The sequence below is a fragment of the Halichoerus grypus genome, chromosome 6 (genome assembly GCF_964656455.1).
Source record: "Halichoerus grypus chromosome 6, mHalGry1.hap1.1, whole genome shotgun sequence".
NCBI classification, from domain to species: Eukaryota; Metazoa; Chordata; class Mammalia; order Carnivora; family Phocidae; genus Halichoerus; species Halichoerus grypus.
Window position 1 is genome coordinate 16,714,366 of NC_135717.1, and position 24,565 is coordinate 16,738,930.

Below are 24,565 nucleotides of genomic sequence, written 5' to 3' on the forward strand. Positions count from 1 at the left end.
TTTCTTTCTTTCTTTCTTTCTTTCTTTCTTTCTTTCTTTTTTTGAGGGAGAGATGATAGGAAGATGTCAAGTTTAGACGAACTGAATGATAAAGTGATAGGGCTTATGGTGAGATGGGGAGAAGGTTGAGGAAAGTAGAGAGAGAATCAAGAAGGGTGAAGGGAGATGTCCATTAATATCTGAAACAATGGAATGTCGCTATACCAGTTGCCAATTTATTACCTTTCAGCTCCAAATTCATTCTTCTTGCCTCCTCTGTGAAAAGGGATCTGAGCCCTTTAAATATATTTTCTTTGCCAACTGGCAAGACAGCTGGGGAGCCATTGCAGAAAAAAAGGTGTTCGCTTCCTGGTTCCAGTGAGCCCTATTGGCAGGCTCCTGGGGTACAAGTGGGTTCCCCCGCTCCCAGGTTCTGAAATGCAGGCAGCTTCTCCAGTGCCAGGCTCCTGGTGGGCCCAGTGGCCAGCAGCTCCCCCCGGTATATTCCTTGGACGGTTCTCTGCTGGAGTGCCTCTGAGACACCTTCCTGTGAACAGTTTTCCCTGGTATCCCAGCAAGTTTCCCTGATTTCCAGCAAGTTCCACCAGTGGTGGCACCCCAGCAGCTTCTGTGCTCTCTCCAAAAAGTTCTGGATCTCACCCCAGGGAGGCCCAGGTAGAGGCTATTCCTTGAGTGCTATATCCCCAGCTGGGGTAGTGACTTCTTACATCTGCTATTCCTGCATTCTTTAGAATCTTTACTTCCTATTATCTGTAGGGGGCAGAATGGTGTACCCCCACCTCAAATATATGTTCAAATCCTAACCCCCAGTTCCTGTAACTGTGACCTTATTTGGAAATAGAATCTTTGAGGATATAAGTGAGGTCATATTGGATTAGGGTGGGTGCTGATCCAATGACCGGTGTCCTTGTATGAAGAAGGAAATTTGGACACAGATAGGAAGGAGAATGCCATGTGAAGGCATGCACAGAGACACAGGAAGATGCCATGTGGCGACAGAGGCAGAGACTGGAGTGATGCATCTCCAAGCCAAGGAATGCCTGAGATTGCTAACAATTGCCAGAAGCTAGGAAGAGGCAAGGAAGGTTATTACCTGGGATCTCAGAGGGAGTGTGGTCCTGTCGTTGCCTTGATTTCGGATTTCCAGTCTCCGGAACTATGAGAGAATAGATTTGTGTTGTCTTAAGCCACCTGGTTAGTGTAACTTGTTAGGGCAGCCCTGGGAAACTAATGCACATTCCATTCCCTCATTTCTCTACCCTGTTATAGTTGATAATTCTTTTTTTTTTTTAAGATTTTATTTTTAAGCAATCTCCCCACCCAGTGTGGGGCTCAAACCCACAACCCTGAGATCAAGAGCTGCATGCTCCACTGACTGAGCCAGCCGGGTGCCCCAATTATTCTTCTGGTTTTTTTTTTTTAAGATTTTATTTATTTATTTGAGATAAAGAACAAGACAGAGCATGAGTGGGGGGGGAGGGGCAGAAAGCAGACTCCCCACTGAGCAGGGAGCCCAACATGGGGCTGGATCCCAGGACCCTGGGATCATGACCTGAGCGGAAGGCAGACGCTTCACCGACTGAGCCACCCAGGTGCCCCTGCCCCAATAATTCTGTAGAATAAACTTGTCCTTGTTCAAATTACTGTGTACTTTCCCTCTCCTGATTGGACGCAGACTTACGCTGTCACCAACAAAAATACTAGTGTTTTAGCATTAAATAAAACAGAAGATCTGAGAGTCCCTACTGTAATTACATGCAGATACTTGAGAGAGTAGGCCGTTTTCAAGAGAGGCTTGAAGTTTGCATTGCAGACATATTCCATAAAGGCATTTTGAATGCTCCTTTCACAGTTGAGGAGAAAAAAGAAGGCAAGAAAGGAAGAAAATGAGCACAGATGGTGCCTGTGAGAACAGCTGGCTCAGCTGGAATGGAGGAAGTTGAGCTGGACAGCCGCCATGTTGTCTAAAGGCAATCCCTGGCACCCTCTGGTTTCAGATGCAGGTCAGCTTTAGACAGCACTCAGGAAACAAGTGTAGGTAGAGGTTTCTGGAAATGACTGTGCTTGGTGTTGCAGGCTGGGAAGGCCGAGGGACAGTGATACTCAGGGCTAGAGTGACAATGTTGGGGCAGGGAGGTCCGTCTCACACACACACACACACACACACACACACACACACACACACACAGATTCACATCTCCATGATCTTTCCTTCAGAGAAAGAGGCCTAGATGGGGGACAGCAAGGGCCCTGGCTGGTGGAGAAGGCTCTAAATATGGGCTAAGGTGTCCATTTATTTGCTCAACACATTTGTTGAATCCCAAGCACATGCCAGACGCAAAAGCTACCATGGTGAACGAGACAGAGAGAGACAAGTAAATAGACACAGAGCATAGTGAGATAAATGCTGAACTCAACTTGTGTACAGGTTCCTGAAAGAGCACAGAAGCAGAGCTGGAGAAGGAGACTTCTCTGAGAAAGTGATGAATCATCTGAGAATTGAAGGAAAGGGGGTCAGGAAGGGAGACTTTCCCTGGATTACCTCAACTGTGCAAAGGGCTAGAGGGCAAACTCAGGAGGCTGCAAACAATTTGGTCGGCAGCCTATCAGAACTACTGCTTGCCTTTTAGAGTATTTTGAATGCTCCTGTTGCTACGATGAAATGAATGGAGAAGTAACACATTTACAGTGCTACTTTTATTTTCTTTTATTTTAAAAGATTTTTATTTGAGAGAGAGAGGCAGAGGGAGAGGGAGAAGCAGGCTCCCTGCTGAGCAGATGCGGGACTCGATCCCAGGACCCTGAGATCATGACCTGAGCTGAAGGCAGACGCTTAACTGGCTGAGCCACTCAGGCGCCCCCAGTGCCACGTATAAAAACCCAATATAATCCTCACTATAAAAGACAAAGTCATTTATTTTAAAATGTGTATCCAATAGTATAATATAATAATTAAATACATAATTTAGAATCAAAATTACAATTACAGGCAACGATATGAATTTTAGAAGGAAAAGAATCCAGACACAAAAGAACATATATATATACATATATGTGCATATATGTATATATATAGTGTGATTCCATTTGTATTACATTTAAAAAGAGGCAAAACTAGGGGTGCCTGGCTGGCTCAGTCAGAGGAGCTTGCGACTCTTAACCTTGGGGTTGTAGAGATTAATAAAAAAATAATAAACTTAAAAATATATATTTAAGGAGTGCCTGGGTGGCTCAGTTGGTTAAAGTATCCGACTCTTGGTTTCAGCTCAGGTCATGATCTCAGGGTCCTGGGATCGAGCCCCACGTCGGGCTCTGCACTTGGCATGGAGTCTGCTTGTCCCTCTCTCTCCCCCACTGTGCCTCCCCCAGCTTGTGGCTCACTCGTGCTCTCTCCCTCAAATAAATAAATAAATCTTTAAAAAATATATATATATAATTTTTTTTAAAGAGGCAAAACTATAATGTTAGAAATCAGACTAGTAACCTTGGGAAGGACAGTGACTGGAAGGTGCATGGGAGGGTCTAGGGTGCTAGAAATGTTTTGGTTTCTTGATCTGGGTACTGGTCATGTGGATGTATTCACTTTTGTGAAAATTCATTGAGCTTACACTTAAGAATTGTGCACATTTCTGTATTATATTATTCTTTAAAAAATTAAATAATGTATATCACAATATGTAAATGCTTGGGGAGGGCTTTGTCATAAGATTTAGTGAAGTGGTCATAATGAAGTCATCATACGCGTGCATCTGCATACAGGATCTCTATGAATTATTTATAAATAAATAAAATCTTTAAAAAAAATAAAAATAAAATAAGTAGATAAAATTCACTTTTTATTTTTTAAAGATTTTACTTATTTGACACAGAGAGAGAGAGAGAGAGCAAGCTGGGGGTGGGGAGAGGCAGGAGAGGGAGAAGCGGACTCTCCACTGAGCAGGGAGCTCTACACAGGGCTCGATCCCAGGACCCTGGGATCATGACCTGAGCTGAAAGCAGACGCTTAACCGACTGAGCCACCCAGGCGCCCCTAAAATTCACTTCTTAATAGGTAGTACATTCACATGGTTTATATTTTTTAAATAATTTTCTAGTCAGTCCTAGCCCCCTTTAGGAAATCATTCTTATTAGATTCTTATCTATCCTCCAGAGTTTCTTTGTGCATATAAAAGCAAATATCCAATCTACTCTTCTTCCGCCTGCCTTGTTTATACTTAAAAGGTAGCATTCAGCACACACCGTTCTGCTCTCACCCATACATCCAGAAGCCTTTTCCTCAGCAGTGCGTAGAGAACTTCTGTGTTATTTTCAACAGCTGCCTATTGGTCATTGTGTGACTATACCACAGTTTCTTTAATCACTCTCCTATTGATCGGATTTAAGTTGTTTTCTACATTTCAGTACTATAAACAATGCTTCAATGATAACCTTTACATATGTGTCACTTAGCACCTGTATTTTATAGTGGAGATTTTTTAAAAAAAGATTTTATTTATTTAACAGAGAGAGACACAGCGAGAGAGGAAACACAAGCAGGGGGAGTGGGAGAGGGAGAAGCAGGCCTCCTGCTGAGCAGAGAGCCCGATGCGGGGCTCGATCCCAGGACCCTGGGATCATGACCTGAGCCGAAGGCAGACGCTTAATGACTGAGCCACCCAGGCGCCCTGGAGATTTTTTTTTTAAAGATTTTATTTATCCACTTGGCAGAGAGAGAGTGCACACAAGCAGGAGGAGTGGCAGGCAGAGGGAAAAGCAGGCAGAGGGAGAAGCAGGCTCCCAGTTGGGGATCACTGTCCTAGAGGATAGAATGACAATTGAACCCAAGGGAAAGGGGTTGGATCCCTGAATCCTGGGGAAATGCACTTTAAAAATGAAGATTGTCAGGGCACCTAGCGGGCTCAGTCAGAAGAGCATGTGACTCTTGATCTCTGGGTCATGAGTTCGAGCCCCACGTTGGGTGCAGAGATTACTTATAAATAGATAAATAAACTTTAAATTTTTAAATAAATAAATAAATAAAGAGGAGGGCTGTGGGGCACCTGGTGGCTCAGTGAGTTAAGTGTTGGACTCTTGATCTCAGCTCAGGTCTTGATCTCAGGGTTGTGAGTTTAAGCCCCGTGTTGGGCCCCACACTGGGTATGGAGCCTACTTAAAATTAAAAAAAAAAAGAAGAAGAAGAAGAAGAAGAAGACTGTGACAAAAGACAGAAGAGCCAGAAAAGTAAAACCAAAACAAAAAGGGATTCAGAAGCCAATTAAAGCAAGTGGCAGAGTGTTTTAATGAGGAAGTTGGCAGGACTTGGGAGAGAATTGTTTTAATGGAATCGCATGACAAAACCCTGTTGCAGTGTGTCTGTGCGTGCTTGTGTACAACTAGGTGAGACAGGTCATGAAAAAGTAGATGCAGTCTGGTAGCTAGCAACAAGAAAGCGACCAGGCAAATATGGAACAACATGGTCAAAAGCAGAGAGAAAGAATCAGAGAGGGTGAGGCTGCAGGGAAGTTGGGAAGAGAGAAAGCAAAGGTATATTCCACCGCCATTCTTCATTCCTGGAGGGTCTTGGAAAGGACAGAGTATCAATCTTTCCCCTTCTCAAGAGGGAAAGAGGATGTTTGTTGAAGGAAGGAAGAAGGGAGCAGAGCCCTAAACAAATTAAGTTGGAGAAAAGCATGAAATGGGATCTGGACCCTACCCTTAGCTTCCTCAGACTAATTTCAAGAGATTGGCTTCCTGGATTGGGAGCCCTAAGAATTTTCTCTTGCAGCACCTGGCTGGCTCAACTGGAAGAGTATGTGACTCTTGATCTCTGGGTCTCAAGTTTGAGCCCCATTTGGGGCATAGAGATGACGTAAATAAATAATACTTTAAAAAAATAAAAAGTCAATTTAAAAAAGAATTTTCTAAACAGTATGAGACCATGGCATTCTTTTAGAACACAGTAGACCACAGAAGGTTCTGGAAAGGATACTCCTGTGCATTTCTACTACTCTTCCATGAGTTAAGACCCCTGTTTACTCTGATGTGAATGAACAAAAGCAAAAACCTCTTTTCACCTCCAGGTTCTCCTCTTCCAAATCTTAAAACCATATAACTCCCTTGCTCAAGAACATTTAATACCTTCCTGCCACCTACAGTGTAAGGACCAAAATTCTTGTTTCATTTTCAGAGAAAGGGATTCCTCCCTTTTCTAGGGCTGCTGTAACTAAGTATCATAAACTAGTTTATGGTTTCAAACAACAGAAATTTATTCTCTCACAACAGAAATTTATTCTCTCACAGTTCTGGAAGCTAGAAATCCAAAATCGAGGTCCCAGCTGGGCCATGTTCCCTCTGAGACCCTGATCAGAATTTGCTTCTTCCCAGCTTCTGATGGTGGCCACCAATCCTTGGCATTCCTTGGCCTGCAGCTGCGTCATTATAATCTCTGTCCTGTCATCACATGGCATTCTCTTTGAGTCTGTCGTTGGGTGTCTGTTTTCCCTTCTTATAAAGACACCAGCCACTGGGGCACTTGGCTGGCTCAGTCGGTACAGCATGCCTCTCTTGATCTTGGGGTCGTGAATTCAAGTGCCAAGTTGGGCATAGTGCTTACTTAAATAAATAAATAAATAAACAAACAAGTTCTATTAGATTAGGGCCCACTCTAATTGGGTGTGAGCTCATCTTAACGGGATTACATTTACAAAGACCCTATTTTCAAATAAAGTCACATTCTGAGCTGTTGGGGATTAGGACTTGAACATTTCTGGGGACATTTGCAAAAACTCGCCCTCAGATACTCTACACTAGAGCCAAAGTGATCTAATTATTACCATGCTATGTATCCTATGCTTTCCCACCCTCTCCCAGGCCATCCTCATGTCTCCATTTGTCCATCCTTGAAGGCCCAGATCAAATGGCACCTCTTCCCTGAAGGCTTCTTCAAGTGCCTTCCTCTGATCTTCTAGGGCATTTCTCACTGTCCCTTCTGCCCTGCATTTATTTGTGTTCCTTTCTAAAATGCTGCTCAACTCAAAGAACTGGATGGAGGACAAATTAGATAATACACGGGGAAGTTTTGGAATACTAGAGTGTGCTCAAATTTTAGCGAGGTGACAAAGAACTTTCACACACTTTAAAACAGCTTTACTGAGGTAGAGCTCACCTACCACATAATTCACCTCTTCGAAGAGTACAATTCGAAGGCGTCCTATTAGCATCACTACAACCTAATTTTAGGACATTTTCATCACTCCCAAAAGAAACTTCATATCCATTTACTGTCACTTTCTATTTCCCAACCCCCCTCCCCAGCCCTTCTTCTACAGATCCGTTTATTCTGGACATTTCATATAAACCTTCACACATTTTAATTTGACTCCCACAAGGACTTCTCTTCGTGGGAATTGTTTACAATGATCTTTGGGGATCAACACCCCTATTTTTCAGGAGTAAACTGACCGTTGTTGAGGATGTGTAAAACCTAAACTTGCACATGGATTTCGGATTCACTGCATAGAGGAGCTGCTATCTTTTTTTTTTTTTTTTTTTTTTTTTAGATTTTATTTATTTATTTGAGAGAGAGACAGACAGAGATAGTGAGAAGAGAGCATGAGCAGGGAGGAGAGAGAGAAGCAGGCTCCCACTGAGCGGGGAGCCCGATGTGGGACTCGATCCCAGGACCCTGGGATCATGACCTGAGCCGAAGGCGGACGCTTAACTGACAGAGCCACCCAGGTGTCCCAGAGGAGCTGCTATCTTGAGCTCCGGAGTGGGAAGGCCGCGGTCCTCCATCCAGCAGCCCCGTTGGAATCGAAGCTGCGCCGGGAGGAGCTAACCCCGAGCTCCGCAGGGAGAGCCGCCTGGGTTCTCCCCCCTCACTCTGGCCGCTGCATTTCAAGTGAGAGCAGCCACCGGCCACCTTTTCCTCCAGGCACCGGGGTCACCCGCCCCACTAGGATCCAGAGAGGCGCGGCGGTAGGTCACACCCAGCGGCGCCCAGAGTCGCGTGCCGCAGCGCCCAGGGCGGCGAGGAGCCCGGAGTCCCAGCTGTGCTTGCTTCAGTAAGGTGAACTTGACCTAGCGAGGAAAGGTCATCACACGGCTTTGGCGGGACCCGCGGTGAAGCTGGCGTCGCCAGGTTTGCTACGGGACTTTCTCAGGATACGGATCCAAAATGAGAGGTCCTCCAGGGGCTCATAAACTTAAGGGGCGGCCTGGGGCTCCGAGTGGGGAGGATCGCAGGACGAGAAGGAGGCGTTCTGGGTGCGCTGCCCCAGGCCGACGTGGGTCTAATTAAGAGGTAGGCAGAAGTCCTAGCCCTACATACCCACCCCCTCCCAAGCTGTATTTTTTAAATGGGCGGGGGGGGGGGGGCGGGTAACGACTAAAAAAACAAAACAAAACAAAAAGTACAGCAGTGGTGTATCTTAAATGCATTTAGCATACTGATGCTTTTAATACAAAAATGCACTGCAGTGTAATTGTGCTATTCACAAAATAACTATAAGAGAAAAATAATACATAGGTAAGGTCTAGTAATAGTTTCTGGGTCCAGACTACTTGTTTGAAGATAAAATCAAAAGTTTACATTCTAGGGGCGCCTGGGTGGCTCAGTCAGTTAAGCGGCTGCCTTCGGCTCAGGTCATGATCCCAGGGACCTGGGATCCAGTCCTGCATTGGGCTCTCTGCTCAGCGGGGAGTTTGTTTCCTCTCCCTCTGCCCCTGCCCCTACCCCTGCTCTGCTCTCTCGCTCACTCTCTCTCAAATAAATAAATAAATAAAATCTTTAAAAAAAAGTTTACATTTCAGTTTCCTGAAAATAAGGCCTGGGGCCAAAGACCCTCTGCCTCCGACCAGCCTAGGCCATGCTTCTGAAGTCCCAAAGCTGTGGGTCCCAGAGGTAGCATGTTCCGTACCTCCAAGTGGTTAAGTGCTTGGGCACTGATATTAGACAGACTTGAATTCTGATCCTGATTCTCTTACATGTGGTGTGGGCTTGGGCAAACCAGTTAATTTCTCTGAGCCTCCAGTTTTTTTTAATGTTAAAATGGTTCCAATAATGCCTACCTGAGGCCTCGCAGGAGTTCTACGCCCCGCTGCCGACACGAGTGCGCACGCACACACACACACACACACACACACACATTTCCTCTGGGACTCCTATACCATCTCTGACTCATTTCTTCTTCCCTAGATCTGAGAGAACCTTTGTCTCTTGGGTAGGACAAAAAATTGAGGTCTGTGGTCCTCTGAAGCTCCAGATCCCAAAGACAAGGCACATCCCAGAGAAGTCTGTTGAGTTGAGGGGATCAATGTATGCCTGAAGTCAGACTTCTTGGAAAGCCTCAAGGACCCATCCCTCACAAAGATCTCCTTCTAAAGGAACTATCTGGTGCAATTTCAGTACCTTTTCTAGGTTAGTTCCATTTTCTCAGATTACAAGTGGTACCAAGCTGCTTCTAGTTTTGGGGAATATAACAATAAGTTTCTAAAAATAACCCTTGACTATTCTTTCTCCACACATCTTTTCTCCAATAAATGAGATAGAGAGAGGGAGTCCTGATGTGGAACTGGGGAAGAGAAATAAATTTTCTTCAGCACTTACTGAACTCAGGTCCTGAACCTCAGTGTTCCTAAAGAGAATCTTTAATTACATTATCTCATTTAACCTTCACAACATCCATAAGGAAAAGAAATGATTATCCATGTTTAATAGGTAAGAAAACTAAGGCAGAGAATTTTAGTCCCTTGCTAATGGGGAGCATAGGATCAGAGTGCTTTATAAATGGGAATTCACAAGGAAACAAACTCTTTGGAAAGGGTCCCAAAAATGAATTAAGTGTTGGAGTTCAGGGTACATTTTCTTTGGTTGGGGTGGGAGAGTTGTATGAGGTCAGTTGATGTTCATGATCACTTCAAGGTGAAGATCAGGATTTTAGTATGCCACTCACTAAAAAGAGGTTAAAATCTAGTGGGGTTTTTTTTTTTCAGGTTTCCAGCTACACTTTTCTGAACACTCATGTGTTACTAATCTTGGGCCTTTAGAAACCTAAAATGGAAAGAGTATTGAAGTAGTTTCTCTATAGGGTGAGGATCTCAGGACCTTTGTCTTTTCCTGAGCTAATCCTAGAAGGTCCCTAGAGGGTTCCTGTTATTGGAAAGGAGTGTTGGGGGGAGTCTACCTTCACAGGTGGAGAATAATGCCCTCACTGAGGTATTCTATCAATCCTCATCGACAAGATGGGCTCTTGGTGAGGGATCAGTGGTCCCAGGATTCTATAGGACTGTGAGCCAACTGTGGGGACTTGGGCACCTCTCTTAATCAACTATCCAGGGGAGCTCTGACTCAAGTGTTTGGATTTGCCCACTGCCTCCATGGACCAAAAGTGGTTACAGACTAAGTTCTGAGATTCTCCTTATTTTCTGCTGGAAAAATAAGGAGATGCAGAAGGAAGGGACCAAAAGCCAAAACTTGGGAGGTAGAAATATTAGGGCCAGAGCAGGTGCCTTACCCTGAGACTGAGGACCGTGGCCTGGCATTCATGATGCTCTGACATCTTAGAACCTACAGTCCGCATCCATCTGTGTTAATCCCCCACTATAAACCCTGGAACCAGATATGCTACCTTGACTGTAACTGGGCCTTCTGGAAACTCTCTACCTTGGATTTGCACCAAGGTGCATGGCCTTGCCTCTTTCCTGGGTGTGACTGTTGCTTCTCTAGGGCCTAGGAACTGATTAGCCACAGAAGCAGTGCCCAGAAATATCTCACTACTGGTACAGGAAGTGCTGGGCCCTTTTTAGCTCTTACAAGGACATCACCTGAATGAGTAAGTGGGGAGTGACCTCACACCTTTCCCAAGGGTCTGAAGTATTTTTCCATGTATTAGCTCTGATTAAGCATCAACAGAATCACCCTCAGTAATAGAAAAAAAATCCAGAAACATGTTAAGAAGTAGCAAAAAGAACTGGGGTCTCAGTTCTTAGATCCAGACTCACCTGAGGGCATTAAGCACTATCCAGATATCTTCCAGAAGTCTAGGTTCGTTGAGTCTGGGAGAGTGAGGGGGACATCAAGGATATGAGTTTGGGAGATACTTGAATAGCTAAGGGATGGGACTCTGAAGAAGATGGGACAAAGACCATACCCCCAACCTTCAAGGCTTCTCCAAGAATAAAAAATATAAACTTATGACATTTCTCACTGCTTCAAGATAGTAGAACATGGTAGGAAGCATCTCTCTTGTTGGCAAATTCCATCTCCCTCAGATAATAATTCTCTTGAATTAACTGCCTACCAGACCCCAAACTTTACCCAGTTAACTTATTTAAACCTCAATGACATGTCTGTGAGACAGATGATATGACCCCAGTCTTAAAGAAACCTACACTGGCAAGGTAAAGTAACTTGCTTACATTAACCAGCTGCCAAAAGGTGGAGCCAGGGCTCAAGAGAGGTTCCTTTCTCCTGAGCTCTTCCCGCTGAATTAGCCCATCACAGGTCCTGTGTCTTATATCTGTAATGGGAGTGAACTACAGACTGAGGGTCCATTGCAAACCTCTCGAAGTAGAAGGACCATCTCTTTTGTAGATGGGGGTAGGGCACAGGAGCAAGGGGAAAGCAAAGAAAAAAATGTTTCCTTCCTTTGATTTTTTAAAAAAAGATGTTTTATTTATTTATTTGAGAGAGAGAGAGAGCGTGAGCACGGGGAGGAGAAGAGGGGGAGGGAAAAGAAGGGGGAAAGAACCTCAAGCTGACTCCTCACTGAGCCCAGTGCCTGATGCGGGACTTGATCTCACAACCCTGAGATCATGAGCTGAGCTGAAACCAAGAGTCGGATGCTTAACCAAGTCATCCGGGCGCCCCAATTCCTTTGATATTTTTGAACAATTGCTGTGCTTAGGCGTAGCTGTGTAGCACAGTGGTTAGGATAAATGGGCTTCAAAGTCGGATACATTGGATTCTAATGCTGGCTCCTTAATTTAGCAGTGTTACAGAGGAGGGTATCTTACTGGACTGAGTTTGAGTGCCCCCACTCAGAAAGTGAAATGATCAGCCTCATGGGGTTGTTTCAAGGACTAAATGAGATAACGTATTGAAGTGTTTCTGCAGTTCCTGGCACATTGTGCGCGTTGTTGTTTTGTTATTACACTACAGTTATTAGATGTTTAGGAACAACAAAGAATAAGATTCTGCCTTTGCCCACTCAGCCTGCAGAGCGGTGGGTAAAAGGGAAGAGGGCGCTTCTGTAAGCCACTGCAGTGCAACTGGTGGCCAGGACTTCTATCCCAGGAGTGTGTGTGAGCTGCTCAAGGGCTGAGATGGCTCAGGACGGAAAGTTCTAGTGATTGTATCAGTAGAACGAGCACTGGACTTGGAGTCAGATAGCCCCGAGTACCAGCGAGCCAGTCTCAATGTTCTTATTCTTAAACAGGGACCACACTCCCTACCCTCACGAGGAGCGTTGCTCAGAATTAGATGATTCACAAGAAGGCTGTTGCGTACCTGGGATAATGAAGAAATTCCGTAAATCCCATAAATTTCCATAGATAATGAAGAAATTCCATAAATTTCCCTAGAATTGGCTTCTCTCGGGACAGGAACGCGGTTCATTTTGCAGCCGGGAAGCGCTCCCGGAGGCCTGGGGGTCAGCGGAACAGGAGCCGAGGTAGAATCGGGCAGAGGACTCTGACCAGTGCGGGCTCACTACACAGTAACCTCGTCGGGGCGCCAGGTCCTGCGCGTGTGAGCCGGCCCCCTGCCGGGCGTTACCTAGCAACAGCGTCCTAGAGTCTGGCCCCAGGGACCAACCAGCGCAGACCTAGTTATTTCAGTGATGGAGTGGTCCAATCACTGGGCGCTGCCAGAAGCAACGTCCTCTAGCCAATCTCCGCCAGCGCCAATACGGGCTTAGGAATTGTAGGAGCTGAGTGTTCGGAGCTGACACTTGACAGATAAGGTCAACCGGAACGAATAACAAGCTTCCGAGTGCATCTGAATGACGGTTGTGAAGGCAGGTTGCCGCCATATTCTCTTGGGGCATTTTCCGGTCCCATTGTCCACTCTGAGTACCAGAGTGACCCACGATGCCGTGATTCCTCCGTTGCAGCCGGAGCTTGGCCCCACGTCCGGGCCAGCTCAGACGCCGGGCCCAGTGGGGCAGTGTCTCCTCAGCCCGGAAAAGACAGTGACCCTGGGGTTGGAGCATCCAGGATCTGGGGACTGGAAGAGTCCAAAGCGCCGCCTCCAGCCCCGCTCCCCATCTGGAGCGCAGAACCTGGACCGGAGCCGAGGAGGCTTGCCGCGGTGGTCGTGTATTTTTTCCTGGGGGAATGGAGAAATCCGAGGCTCAGAAGGTCTTGTGCCGGATGGGATGCCGGAGACCTAAGGCCGCGTGGGGGCGCTCGCTCTGCCCATTTTTGCTGCCCACTCATTCATTTTTCACAATGTATCTAAACCAGTTCTCGGGCGACAGCTGCAGCCACGGAAACCACCCAGACGTGCAAAAGGCCTAGAGGGGATGGGGGACAGAGGGGGTAAAGTGGCGGGGCTGAGACTTAGGGAGGGACTGTTCTAGAATGCCTCCTGGAAGCCTTGGGGTTTTTTGTTTTGTTTTTTTTTTAAACAATTTACATAACCATCTTTCCTTGTCTAAGACTACAACATAGTTGGGTTTTTTTTTAAACAGCTTTATTGAGATATAATTAACACACCATAAACTTCGTCCCTTTAAAGTAAACAATTCAGTGATTTTTAATATATTCAGAGAGTTGTACAACCATCACTACAATCTAACTCCAGAATGTTTTCATCACCCCGGAAAGAAACCCTTTAGTCATCACGACCCTGTTCTCCACCCCCTTCAGCCCCTGGAAACCACTAATCTACTTTCTGTCTACTGATTTGCCATTCTGGACATTTCATATAATTGTAATCATAAGATATGTGGTCTTTTGTATCTGGCTTTTTTTCACCTGGCATACTGTTTTGAAGGTTCATCCATGTTGTTCCATGAATCATTTTTAAAACATTTTTAATATATTTTATTTTTTAAAGTAATTTAGGGTTAAGTTGAAAGTACCGAGAGTTCCCATATCCCTCTACCCCTATCTCAGCCTTGCTACTATCAGCATCGCATACCAGATTGGTACATTTGTTATAGCCTATGAATCTACATTGATATATCATTATCACCCAAAGTCCACAGTTTAAATTAGGGTTCAGTTTTGGTTTTGTACATTCTATGGGTTTTGGTAGAGGCATAATGACATGTATCCACCAATTATTATAGTATCATTACCCTAAAAATCTTCTATGCTTCACCTATACATTCCTTCTTCCCAAACCCTGGCAACCACTGGTCTTTTTACTGTCTCCAAGGTTTTGCCTTTTCCAGAATGTAATATAGTTGGAATCATACAGTATATGGCTTTTTCAGATTGTGTTCTTTCTCTTAATAATAATCATTTAAGGCTACTACATATCTTTTCATGGCTTAATAGCTTATGTCTTTTTAGTGCTAATATTTCACTGTATGAATGTACCACAGGTTATTTATCCATTCACCTACTAAAGGACATCTTGGTTGCTTCCAGGCTTTGGCAGTTATGAATAAAGTTGCCATACACATCTGTGTGCAGGTTTTGGTGTGGACGTAAGTTATCAACTTATTTGGGTAAATACCAAGGAGCATAATTGCTGGATCATATGCTTAGAGTATTTTTAGTTTTGTTAAGAAATTGACAGTCTTGGGGCGCCTGGGTGCCTCACTCGTTAAGAGTCTGCTTTGGCTCAGGTCATGATCCCAGCGTCCTGGGATTGAGCCCCACATCGGGCTCCCTGCTCAGCCGGGAGCCTGCTTCTCCCTCTCCCACTCCCCCGCCCCCGCTTGTGTTCCCTCTCTCGCTGTGTTTCTCTCCGTCAAATAAATAAATAAAATCTTAAAAGAAAAAAGAAATTGACAGTCTTATAAAATGGCTGTACTAAGGTCTTTTTTTTTTTCTTTTCCTTTCTCAAAGTGAGCTTTACACCCAATGTGGGGCTTGAACAAATGACTTCGAGATAAAGAGTCATATGCTCTACTGACTGAGCTGGCCAGACGCCCCAGTACTAATGGGTTTTTCAATGAATTCCTCAAGAGTTTGTATATCATGTCATCTACAGATAGTCTTACATCTTTCTAATCTGGATGCTTATTTTATTTTCTTGCCTAATTGCTCTGGCTAGAACAGTACAATGTAAGAGAATAGAAGTGATTAGAATAACAGTGGTGAGTAGAATAGAATAGAAGTGGCAAGAGTGGACTTCCTTGTCTTGTTCCTGATCTTAGGGGGAAAGCATTCAGTCTTTCATCAGGTGGAGGACATTTTCTTTGAGTCCTAGTTTTTGAGTGGTTTTATCATGAAGGGGTGTTGGATATTATCAAGTGCTTTTTGCACTTCCGTTAAGATGATCATGTGGGTTTTGTCTTTATTGATATATGATGTATTATATTAATTGATTTTCAGATGTTAAACCAACTTTACATTTCTGGGTTAGTTCTCTGCAATTCTGGTATATAATCTTTTTTATACATTGCTTGATTTGGTCTGCTAGTGGATTTGGTTAAGTATTTTTATTTTTATTTGTGGTAAAATACACACAACATAAAATTTACCATCTTAACCATTTTTTAAGTGTACACTCGCATTGTTGGGCAACCAATCTCCAGACCTTTCTCCTCTTGCAAAACTGAAACTCTATATTCATTAAATAACCCCCTTCCCCCCCCTCACCTCAGTCTGTGCCAATCACCCAACCTCCTGCTTCTGTGAATTTGATTCTATAGAAGATACCTCATATAAGTGAAATCATACAGTATGGCTTATTTCACTTTGTATAATGTCATCAAGTTTATTTTTTTTAAGATTTTATTTATTTGACAGAGACACAGCGAGAGAGGGAACACAAAGCAGAGGGAGTGGGAGAGGGAGAAGCAGGGAGCCCAATGTGGGGCTCGATCCCAGGACCCCAGGATCATGACCTGAGCCGAAGGCAGACGTTGAATGACTGAGCCACCAAGGCGCCCTTAATGTCCTCAAGTTCAGTCCAAGTTGTAGCATGTGTCAGAATTTCCTTCCTTTTTCAGCTGGATGGTATTCCATAGCATGTTATCTACCACATTTTGTTTCCCCATTCATCGGTCCACAGACACTTGGGTTCCTTCCATCTCTTGACTGTTGTGAATTTGCTGCTATAAACATGTGTAGACAAATAGCTCTTCAAGGCCATACTTTGAATTCGTGGGGCACATACCTGAAGTGGAATTGCTGGGTCATAAAGTAATTTTTAATTTTTTAAGAACCTATCATACAGTTTTCCATTGTAGCTGCACCATTTTACATCTCCACCCACAGTGCACAGGATCCTAGTTACTCCACATCAGGGCCAGCACTTGTTCTTTTTTTATTCTTTTTGTTGTTTTGTTTTGTTTTGTTTTGTTAGTTTTGTTTTGTTTGTACTAGGCCTTCTAATGGTTTGGAGAACAGCGCAGCTTTTTTGAATATTGAACAGCTTTATGTAATCATCCCTGTTTTAAACAACTGCTTTAAAAAAAAAAAAGATTTATTTATTTTAGAGGGAGAATGCGGGAGGATGTGCTCGAGCATAGGGAGGGGCAGAGGGGGAGAAGCAGACTCCCGGCTAAGCGGGGAGCCCCACACGGGGCTCAGTCCCACCACCCTGGGATCAGGACCTGAGCCAAAAACCAAGAGTCAGACGCTTAACTGATGGAGCCCCCCAGGCGCCCCTAAACAACTGCTTTTAATGTAATTTCTCTAGGTCTTTCTCCAGGTTTCAGTCAGTGAGGAGCTATTTGCCTTTTTTCTTTCTTTCTTCTTCCTAATTGATTCACAATGCCTGTCTTTTTCTGTCTTTCTCAACTCCGCTGAGAGACTGTCTTATAATTCCCTGGAGTGAGTCAGGGCTACCACTGTGGCTTTCTCAATGGTAGATCCCGTGTGAATCTTCACAGGTTTACCAATATGTTGGGAAAAGGGCGTCACCCGAAGTGAAATATTCAAGAGGCCGACTGGCCTGCCTTCAGATGCTTCTAGAAGTCATACTAAGCTAGGAGTGAAGTCTGCACTGCATTATGATGTCTTTATTACCTTGGGACTGCTGGCTCCGATCCGGGGCTTTTCCAGCCCTTGAGGCACCCAGACCTTTGTATATTTGTGTGTCTGCCTTAAGGGGTTGTAAGCACCGCTGAGAGCGGGCACCCTTAGAGTTCATTCCTCATTCCAGTCCCCCGCATGATGTCTGGAGATGCCACGTTTAATCGTCACCAGACACGCAGAGCTGCAGGTGCTCAGCGACTGAACCTTGGGTCCAACCCAGCGGAGACCTGAGAATCTGGAAGGCTGTGGAGCGCCATGGAACCTCCATGGCCGGGCACACTTTGTTTAGGTCCCGGCTCCTGGCCCAGCTCCCAGCGCTGTGCTCAACACGAGTTCGCGCTCAGTGCAAGCGGGAGCGTCGTTCGAGTCTGAGCGCGAAGGCGGCAGGGAGCCCCCGCAGCGACGCAGGCGGGGCTCTGGCGAGACCGGGGCCGAGCGGGCCCGGGAGGAGGAGCGCTGCTGTGGGCCCTCGGGCAGCCGGGCTGCGCCGCCCCGTCCCTTCGCACGCGCCGCCCGGCACGGCGCGAGGCACGGAGCAGGTGCTCGGCCGGGGAGCGCCCGGGGTTCGCCGGGGCTCCGGGAGGAAGGCCGGCTCGCACGCGGCCGCCCGCTTCCCGGCAACCGAGTGGTTCGCCGAGACCCAATCAGAATGCGGCTCCTGGCTTCCGGCCCCGCGCCACCCAATGGCCGTGCACGGGAGGGAGAAGGGCGTGAAGCCGGGTGCTGCCATTATCCTTGAGGGCGAAGGGTTTCCAGCCCCGGTGCGGCCGAGCGTCTCCGGTGCTTCCACCGTGGCAGCAGGCATCCTCCGGTGCTCTAACCCAGGTCCTTGCAGGACCCGTAAGAATAACTCCGGAGGGGTTTGCACTGGCCCCACGAGAGGCTGGTCCCGGTGCCCTTCGGGCCTCCTGGGAGGCCCTCTGAACCCGAGCAGCGGCCGGGTTCGGCCCCGCCGCGTCTAGAACCCCGGACCCGCCGACGAACCGCGGGGGTGGGGTGGGGGTGGGGGCGGTTCTGGACCCATGGCGCCGCCTCGGGCCCCGCGCCTCGCCGGCGGGCAGGGGGAGACCCAGTCGGGGCGAGGGAGGCCGGGCGCCGTGAGCTTCGCGGACGTGGCCGTGTACTTCTCCCCCGAGGAGTGGGGCTGTCTGCGGCCCGCGCAGAGGGCCCTGTACCGGGACGTGATGCGGGAGACCTACGGCCACCTGGGCGCGCTCGGTGAGGCCCGGCCCACCCCTTCTTTCTCTTTTTGTGACACGGAGATTTTTAGATTTCGGGTCCGAACGCGCCCGAGTGTCTGTTGTTGGGGAGGGTCTTCTCCGCTCGGGTTCAGAAGGCTGTACTCACCCCTGCGGAGGAAGCGCCCTGTCCAGGCTCCATCCTCTTACCCTGTCCGCTGTCGGCCTCTCCTCCCTTAGGATTCGCAGGCCCCAAACCGGCCCTCATCTCCTGGCTGGAGAGAAAGAAGGAGGTGTGGAGCCCGGAGGCCGAGGATCCCGAGGAGGGGGCCAGGCACCCAGGATCTGGGCTAGGTGAGGAAGGTGGGGCTGAGCCGGACTGCAGGCTCTCATGGGAGCGAGCCAGGGCAGGCCCTTCCTTCCCGCAGCCTCCTTCCCACACACAGCCTCTCTTCCAGAGCCCAGTTGGTGGGAATCCTCTGAGCCTTCTCTTCCAAAGTTCCCTTTCTCAGACCTTGGGTCAAGGACAGCGAGTTTGGGGGAGGAGAAGTTCGGGTTAGAAATTTACTGAGCCTTGCTCTCTCATGTTCCCAGAGTGTCTGCATGCCTCAGAAAGGGGCCAGACGTTCACTTAGTGACCCCGGTAATTTTGGCGCGGGTGGTGACTGTGGTTTTATATACACTGACCCGCAGTCCATTCCAGTGCCTGGAGAAATCTCCGTCCCTGCTGAAATGCCCGCATTTAGGGCCTTTAACACAGCAGGTGATTGCTTGTTTCCAACAGGCAGTAGGATCCCTCACCTTGTGACAAACTGCCGTTTTCCAAGCCCTACATGAGGGGGGACAAAAGGGCCTGGCGGCCATGGAATGGGGAACTGCTGCCTGAGATGAGCCTGGGGGGCTCCGTAACAGGGTCTAGAACAGAGGGAAAACACAGGCATGATCGTACAAGCACTCAACAATTCTGTTTCAATTCTCTTGTCTCTTTAGAAAGCAAGAAAAAGAACGAACCCAGCAGCAAAATCGGGTCCGAGGAGCTTGAGGATGCCCCAGTGAGGAACGCGCCACCGGTGGAGGCCAGGCTGGTTCCTGGTTTCAGGGACTTTAGCCATCCATTGCCTCAGCTGTCCGCACACACGGGGCAGCCGTGCACCCAGACTCCCAAGAGGCCCTACCCCTGCCTGGAATGCAACCGTTCTTTCAGCTACCCCTCCCTCCTAGCCAGCCACCAGCGGGTCCACTCGGGGGAGCGGCCCTTTCCCTGTGGCCAGTGTGGACGTTGCTTCCGCCAAAGAGGCAACCTGGCGGTCCACATGCGCATACATACAGGGGAGAAGCCCTTCTCCTGCCCAGACTGTGGGAGGCTCTTTGCCTACCCCTCCATGCTGGTCAGGCATCGGCGAATCCACTCTGGAGACCGTCCATATGTCTGTGGACCTTGTGGGGTTCAGTTCTCCCAGAGGGCTCACCTCGTCCAGCACCAGCTGCTTCATACAGGGGACAAGCCGTATTCATGTCCAGACTGCGGCCGCTGCTTCCGCCAGACTGGGGCGCTGGCCATCCATAGACACAGACACGGTGGGGAGAAGCCGTACGTGTGCGCCGAGTGTGGACGCCACTTTACACACCCTTCCCTCTTGGCTATCCACCAGCGCACCCACACTAGGAAGAAGCCCCATATCTGTTCTGACTGTGGTCGGGGCTTTGCCTACCCCTCCCTCCTGACCAATCACCAACGGGTCCACTCTGGTGAGCGCCCCTACCCTTGTCCCCACTGCAGTGCCCGCTTTGCCCAGCAAAATAACCTGCTCCAGCATCAGCTCATTCACACAGGGGAGAAGCCCTATGCGTGCCCCGACTGTGGCCGCTGCTTCCGGCAAAGCGGCTCGCTGGCTATCCACAGACGCACACATACAGGGGAGAAGCCCTACTCCTGCCCCGAGTGTGGGCACCAGTTTACCTCTTCCTGCGTCCTCAACAGCCACAGACGCATGCATTCTGTTGAGAGGCCCTTCCCTTGTTCCCAGTGTGGGAAAACCTTTAAACGAAAGAGTGCCCTGGAAGCCCACCGATGGATCCATCGTGCAGGCGGGACAAGTCAGAGGGGTGACAGACCTCTGTTACCACCCCCAGCCCAGGCTTGTGTCCCTGAGGGTCAGGAACCATCCGTACACTTCCGACTTTTTCCTGATATGTTCCAGTAGTGCGAGTGTCTGAGTAAAGCAGTGGGAAGGAACAAATGTTTTAAGGTTCTCCCTCATCAAGGGTTGGAAAGGAGGTGCACAGAGGGCAAGGGATAGGAGAGGGGAGAAAAAGGGAATCAGGCGAAATGGAGATGGTGGGGGCTGAGCCACATCTGGAATCTATGAGAGACCTGGGAGCTGAGAGGCAGGACATCCGGAGTGAAGAACCTGTCAGGAAAAGCATGAGACTCCTTCAGTCTGCTCCCAGCCCGGACTGCTGACCTCTGACCTTTCAGCTCCGGTTTGCCCTGACTCTAGATCTCAGGAGAACAAACCTCCTTGGACCAGGAGCCGTAATGTAAGAGGAGGATTATAGGCTTTGAACCAGTTTATCCCATGTTCAATCTTGGCTCATCCCTTGCGTCATCAACATCTGACTATAAAATGAGTACATTAATACTGCCCCCGAGGTGGTTGTAGGATTAAATAATATATATTCAGTCAAAACTGTCTAGTACAATATTTCTCACTTGTGTATATCCTTCCAAGCTTCGCACGTTACAGTAGTTTCTTGAATATTGAGGACAGCCTTACCCAATCACCCCTGCTGAAAACAACAACTTTTAATGTGAATTTTCTAGCTCTTTTACATGTCTTAGCAAGTTAGAAACTATTATTGCCTTATTTTTTCCTTAAGTGATTCACAATGCTTATCTTTTCCTGTGCTCAATTCAGAGATGAGAGACTGTCTCATAATTCCCTGCAGTGTGTCACTATGGCTTAGGCACCCAGACCTTTGCTTATGTATTAGGTCTCTGTCTCACCAGGTTGTAAGCACCGCTGAGAGCGGGCACCCTTAGAGTTCATTCCTCATTCCAGTCCCCCGCATGATGTCTGGAGATGCCACGTTTAATCGTCACCAGACACGCAGAGCTGCAGGTGCTCAGCGACTAAACCGTGGGTCCAACCCAGCGGAGACCTGAGAATCTGGAAGGCTGTGGAGCGCCATGGAACCTCCATGGCCGGGCACACTTTGTTTAGGTCCCGGCTCCTGACCCAGCTCCCAGCGCTGTGCTCAACCCAAGTTGGCGCTCAGTGCAAGCGGGAGCGTCGTTCGAGTCTGAGCGCGAAGGCGGCAGGGAGCCCCCGCAGCGACGCAGGCGGGGCTCTGGCGAGACCGGGGCCGAGCGGGCCCGGGAGGAGGAGCGCTGCTGTGGGCCCTCGGGCAGCCGGGCTGCGCCGCCCCGTCCCTTCGCACGCGCTGCCCGGCACGGCGCGGGGCACGGAGCAGGTGCTCGGCCGGGGAGCGCCCGGGGTTCGCTGGGGCTCCGGGAGGAAGGCCGGCTCGCACGCGGCCGCCCGCTTCCCGGCAACCGAGTGGTTCGCCGAGACCCAATCAGAACGCGGCTCCTGGCTTCCGGCCCCGCGCCACCCAATGGCCGTGCACGGGAGGGAGAAGGGCGTGAAGCCGGGTGCTGCCATTATCCTTGAGGGCGAAGGGTTTGCGGACCTGGTGCCACGCACTGGGCGCTCCGCAGGGACGTGATGCGCCTGACCCCGGACCACCTGGGCATGATCGAAGGGTCCCAGCGCTCCCCTTCTCCGCATTTTAGCGAAAAGGGGTACCATTCGGCATCGGTCCGGATGCGCCTGTGTTGTTGGGGAGGGTCTTCTCCGCTCGGGTTCAGGAGGCTGTACCCACCCCTGCAGAGGAAGCGCCTTGTCTAGGCTCCATCCTCGCACCCCGCCTGTTGTTGGCCTCTTCTCCTTAGGATTCGCAGGCCCCAAAGCCGCCTTCGTCTCCTGGAAATGGAAGAAGGAAGCGTGGAGCCTGGAGACCAAACGTCTGCAGGAGGGGACGAGGCACCCAGGATCCGGGCTAGGTCCGGAAAGTGGGGCTGAGGCGGACTGCAGGCTCTCTTGGGAGCGAGCCAGGGCAGGCCCTTTCTTCCCGCAGCCACACCTACACCGCACCCTTCTCTTTAAGGACCCCAGTTCCTAAGAATCCGATGAACCTTCTCTTCTAAAATTCTCTTTCCCAGACCTGGAGGCTTCCTTGCGTTCAACGGTAGCGGGTCCCTCTGGCCCCAACTAGAGGTTGGGACGAGGCAGCAGTTGGGGTTTGAGGTCTTTTGCCTTCTTTCCTCTAGGTACTTAGATTATTGCTTCCAATGGAACTTGCCTCAGTTATGGGAATGTTCTACCTGCGCTGTCGAACACCGAAGGCACTAGCCACATGGGGCCATTTAGCACTTGAAATGTGGCTAGTGTGCCCAAGGAAGTGAGTTTTTCCTTCTAATTAACTTAAGCCTAGAGAGTAGGCATGGTGCATTTCTGAGGCCGGAAGTGCACTTGGTTCACTGGCCTGCCCCCGTTTCTCAGGGCATACCTGCCATGGGAAGCTGCCTAGAGCCCTCTGTAGAATTTAATAACTGCCACCTTTCATTTAGGATGAAAACAGGTGTTTTTGTGTGCTCCAAAGGCACTGAGGTGTGGGTTTTTTTGTTTTGTTTTGTTTTTTTGAGAAATGTTTCCACTGAAATGTCCATATGTAAGGTCTTGAACCAGGGAGACGTGCCAGCTTCCCTCTGAAAAAAATTCAGCCCTTCTTTATGAAAACCCTCTACAGTTCTGGAGGCCTGCGGTGAGAAGGGATGGGGTGCTCTTTCTGAAAAGCTCCAGCACCAGCTTATCCACACGTGACAGAGGCCCTAGCGGTGCTGGGGCTGTTCGTGGTGCTTCTGCCACAGGCACCTTAGGCCATTCACAGGTACACACACACATACCCAGGCAACTACCCCTGCCCAGAATGTGGTATCTGCTTCTCCTGCTCCTCCCTCCTGCTCAGCCACGGGCACATCCACTCTGATGGCACCGAGCGTGGGGAAAGCTCCCAGAGAACGTTTGCCCTGAAAGCCTGCCAGGGGGTCCGTTGGGCAAACATGGAGAAGCCAAGGGGCGCCTGGGCGGCTCACTCAGTTAAGTGTCTGACTCTTGATGTCAGCTCAGGTCATGATCTCAGGGTCCTTGGGATCAAGCCGCATGTTGTGCTCTCTGCTCAGCAGGGAGTCTGCTTCTCCCTCTCTCTGTGTGCTTTCTCTCTCTCACTCTCATAAATAAATAAAATCTTTAAAAAAAAAGAAAAAGAAAAGGTGAGATTCCTTCATTATTCATGGCATGACTTTCTCCCAGGACTAACACTGCTTGCTGGAGTCTGAGTCTGGGTTCATGGTTCAATGACATTTGAGGCAAAGGTTGGGTTCCAGTTAGTCTATAAGGTGAAGTCCGTGTGTGCTGTAATCGAAGGTTGCACTGCCAGTTACTTCCCTCTCACTGAGCATGAAACAAGGAGAAATTAATCTCAAAGCCTTGCACCCAGCTTAGAGCCGCCAGTGGAATGCAGAGGACATTCTAGGTTCAAATCTCACCTCTGCCTTTACTAACGGGTTTTGGGCAAGCTGCTCAACTGTCTGATAACTGTCCTCCTAAGGACTCTGAAAGGTGAGTTTCTTTTTTCTTTTTTTCTTTAAGTTTTTATTTATTTAAGTAATCTCTACACCCAACATGGGGCTCGAACTCACGACCCCGAGATCAAGAGTTGCACACTCCTCCGACTGAGCCAGCCCGGTGCCCCTGGAAGGTGAGTTTCAATTGAGATCATCTATATCGATGTGCCTACAAGGTGGCACCTGGTACTTAGTTGGCCCTCAACACCATTTCCCTTTATCCAAAACAAGGTGTCTTTGGTCTTTATGTGGCCTCTTGGTGTGTAGACTCCCTAGATCTTCTCCATCCTTCTCTACGGTGGGCAGTCTTCAAGAGGAGCCCTGCTTGTCCCTGTGCCCAATGTGGATCCAGGAATTTATACAGAAAAGGAACAAGAACCTCTGCTCTCACATTAAGTCCTGGGCGCTTCTCTCTCCAAAATATTTCCCTGCAGTTAAGAGCCTCCGACTCTGCCTGATTCCTCGGTTCTGCCTTAGTAGCTCCCACCAGGATGGTGGCAAGCCAGGCCAAATGGGGCCTTCCCAGCCCAGGGCCAAAGGGCTAGGCTGCACCTCAGCC

The 24,565-nt window shown here is 48.5% G+C and overlaps 1 protein-coding gene across 3 annotated transcripts; it reads left to right on the plus strand.

Moving 5' to 3' along the window:
• The first annotated feature begins 9,232 nt into the window (after nt 1–9,232).
• Nucleotides 9,233–21,007, plus strand: LOC118524191 (uncharacterized). 3 transcript variants are annotated; one of them, XM_036074253.2, is made up of 3 exons: nt 17,852–18,357; nt 18,558–18,671; nt 19,308–21,007. In XM_036074253.2, the coding sequence occupies exons 1-3, from the start codon at nt 18,162–18,164 to the stop codon at nt 20,519–20,521; spliced, it is 1,524 nt and encodes a 507-aa protein (XP_035930146.1). In that variant the 5' UTR covers nt 17,852–18,161; the 3' UTR covers nt 20,522–21,007. The 3 variants fall into 3 exon arrangements, with proteins under 3 accessions (XP_077930719.1, XP_035930147.1, XP_035930146.1); XM_078074593.1 differs by lacking the exons at nt 17,852–18,357; nt 18,558–18,671 and adding an exon at nt 9,233–9,397; XM_036074254.2 differs by lacking the exon at nt 18,558–18,671 and having other exon boundaries at nt 17,851–18,357.
• Nucleotides 21,008–24,565: the final 3,558 nt, after the last annotated feature.

Bases quoted from the DNA above. Each gene is read 5' to 3' on its own strand.
- LOC118524191 (XM_036074253.2), top strand. From the start codon at position 18,162: ATGGCGCCGCCTCGGGCCCCGCGCCTCGCCGGCGGGCAGGGGGAGACC. The intron at 18,358-18,557 runs GTGAGGCCCGGC...CTCCTCCCTTAG, and splicing joins CGGCCACCTGGGCGCGCTCG to GATTCGCAGGCCCCAAACCG. The intron at 18,672-19,307 runs GTGAGGAAGGTG...TTGTCTCTTTAG, and splicing joins GCACCCAGGATCTGGGCTAG to AAAGCAAGAAAAAGAACGAA.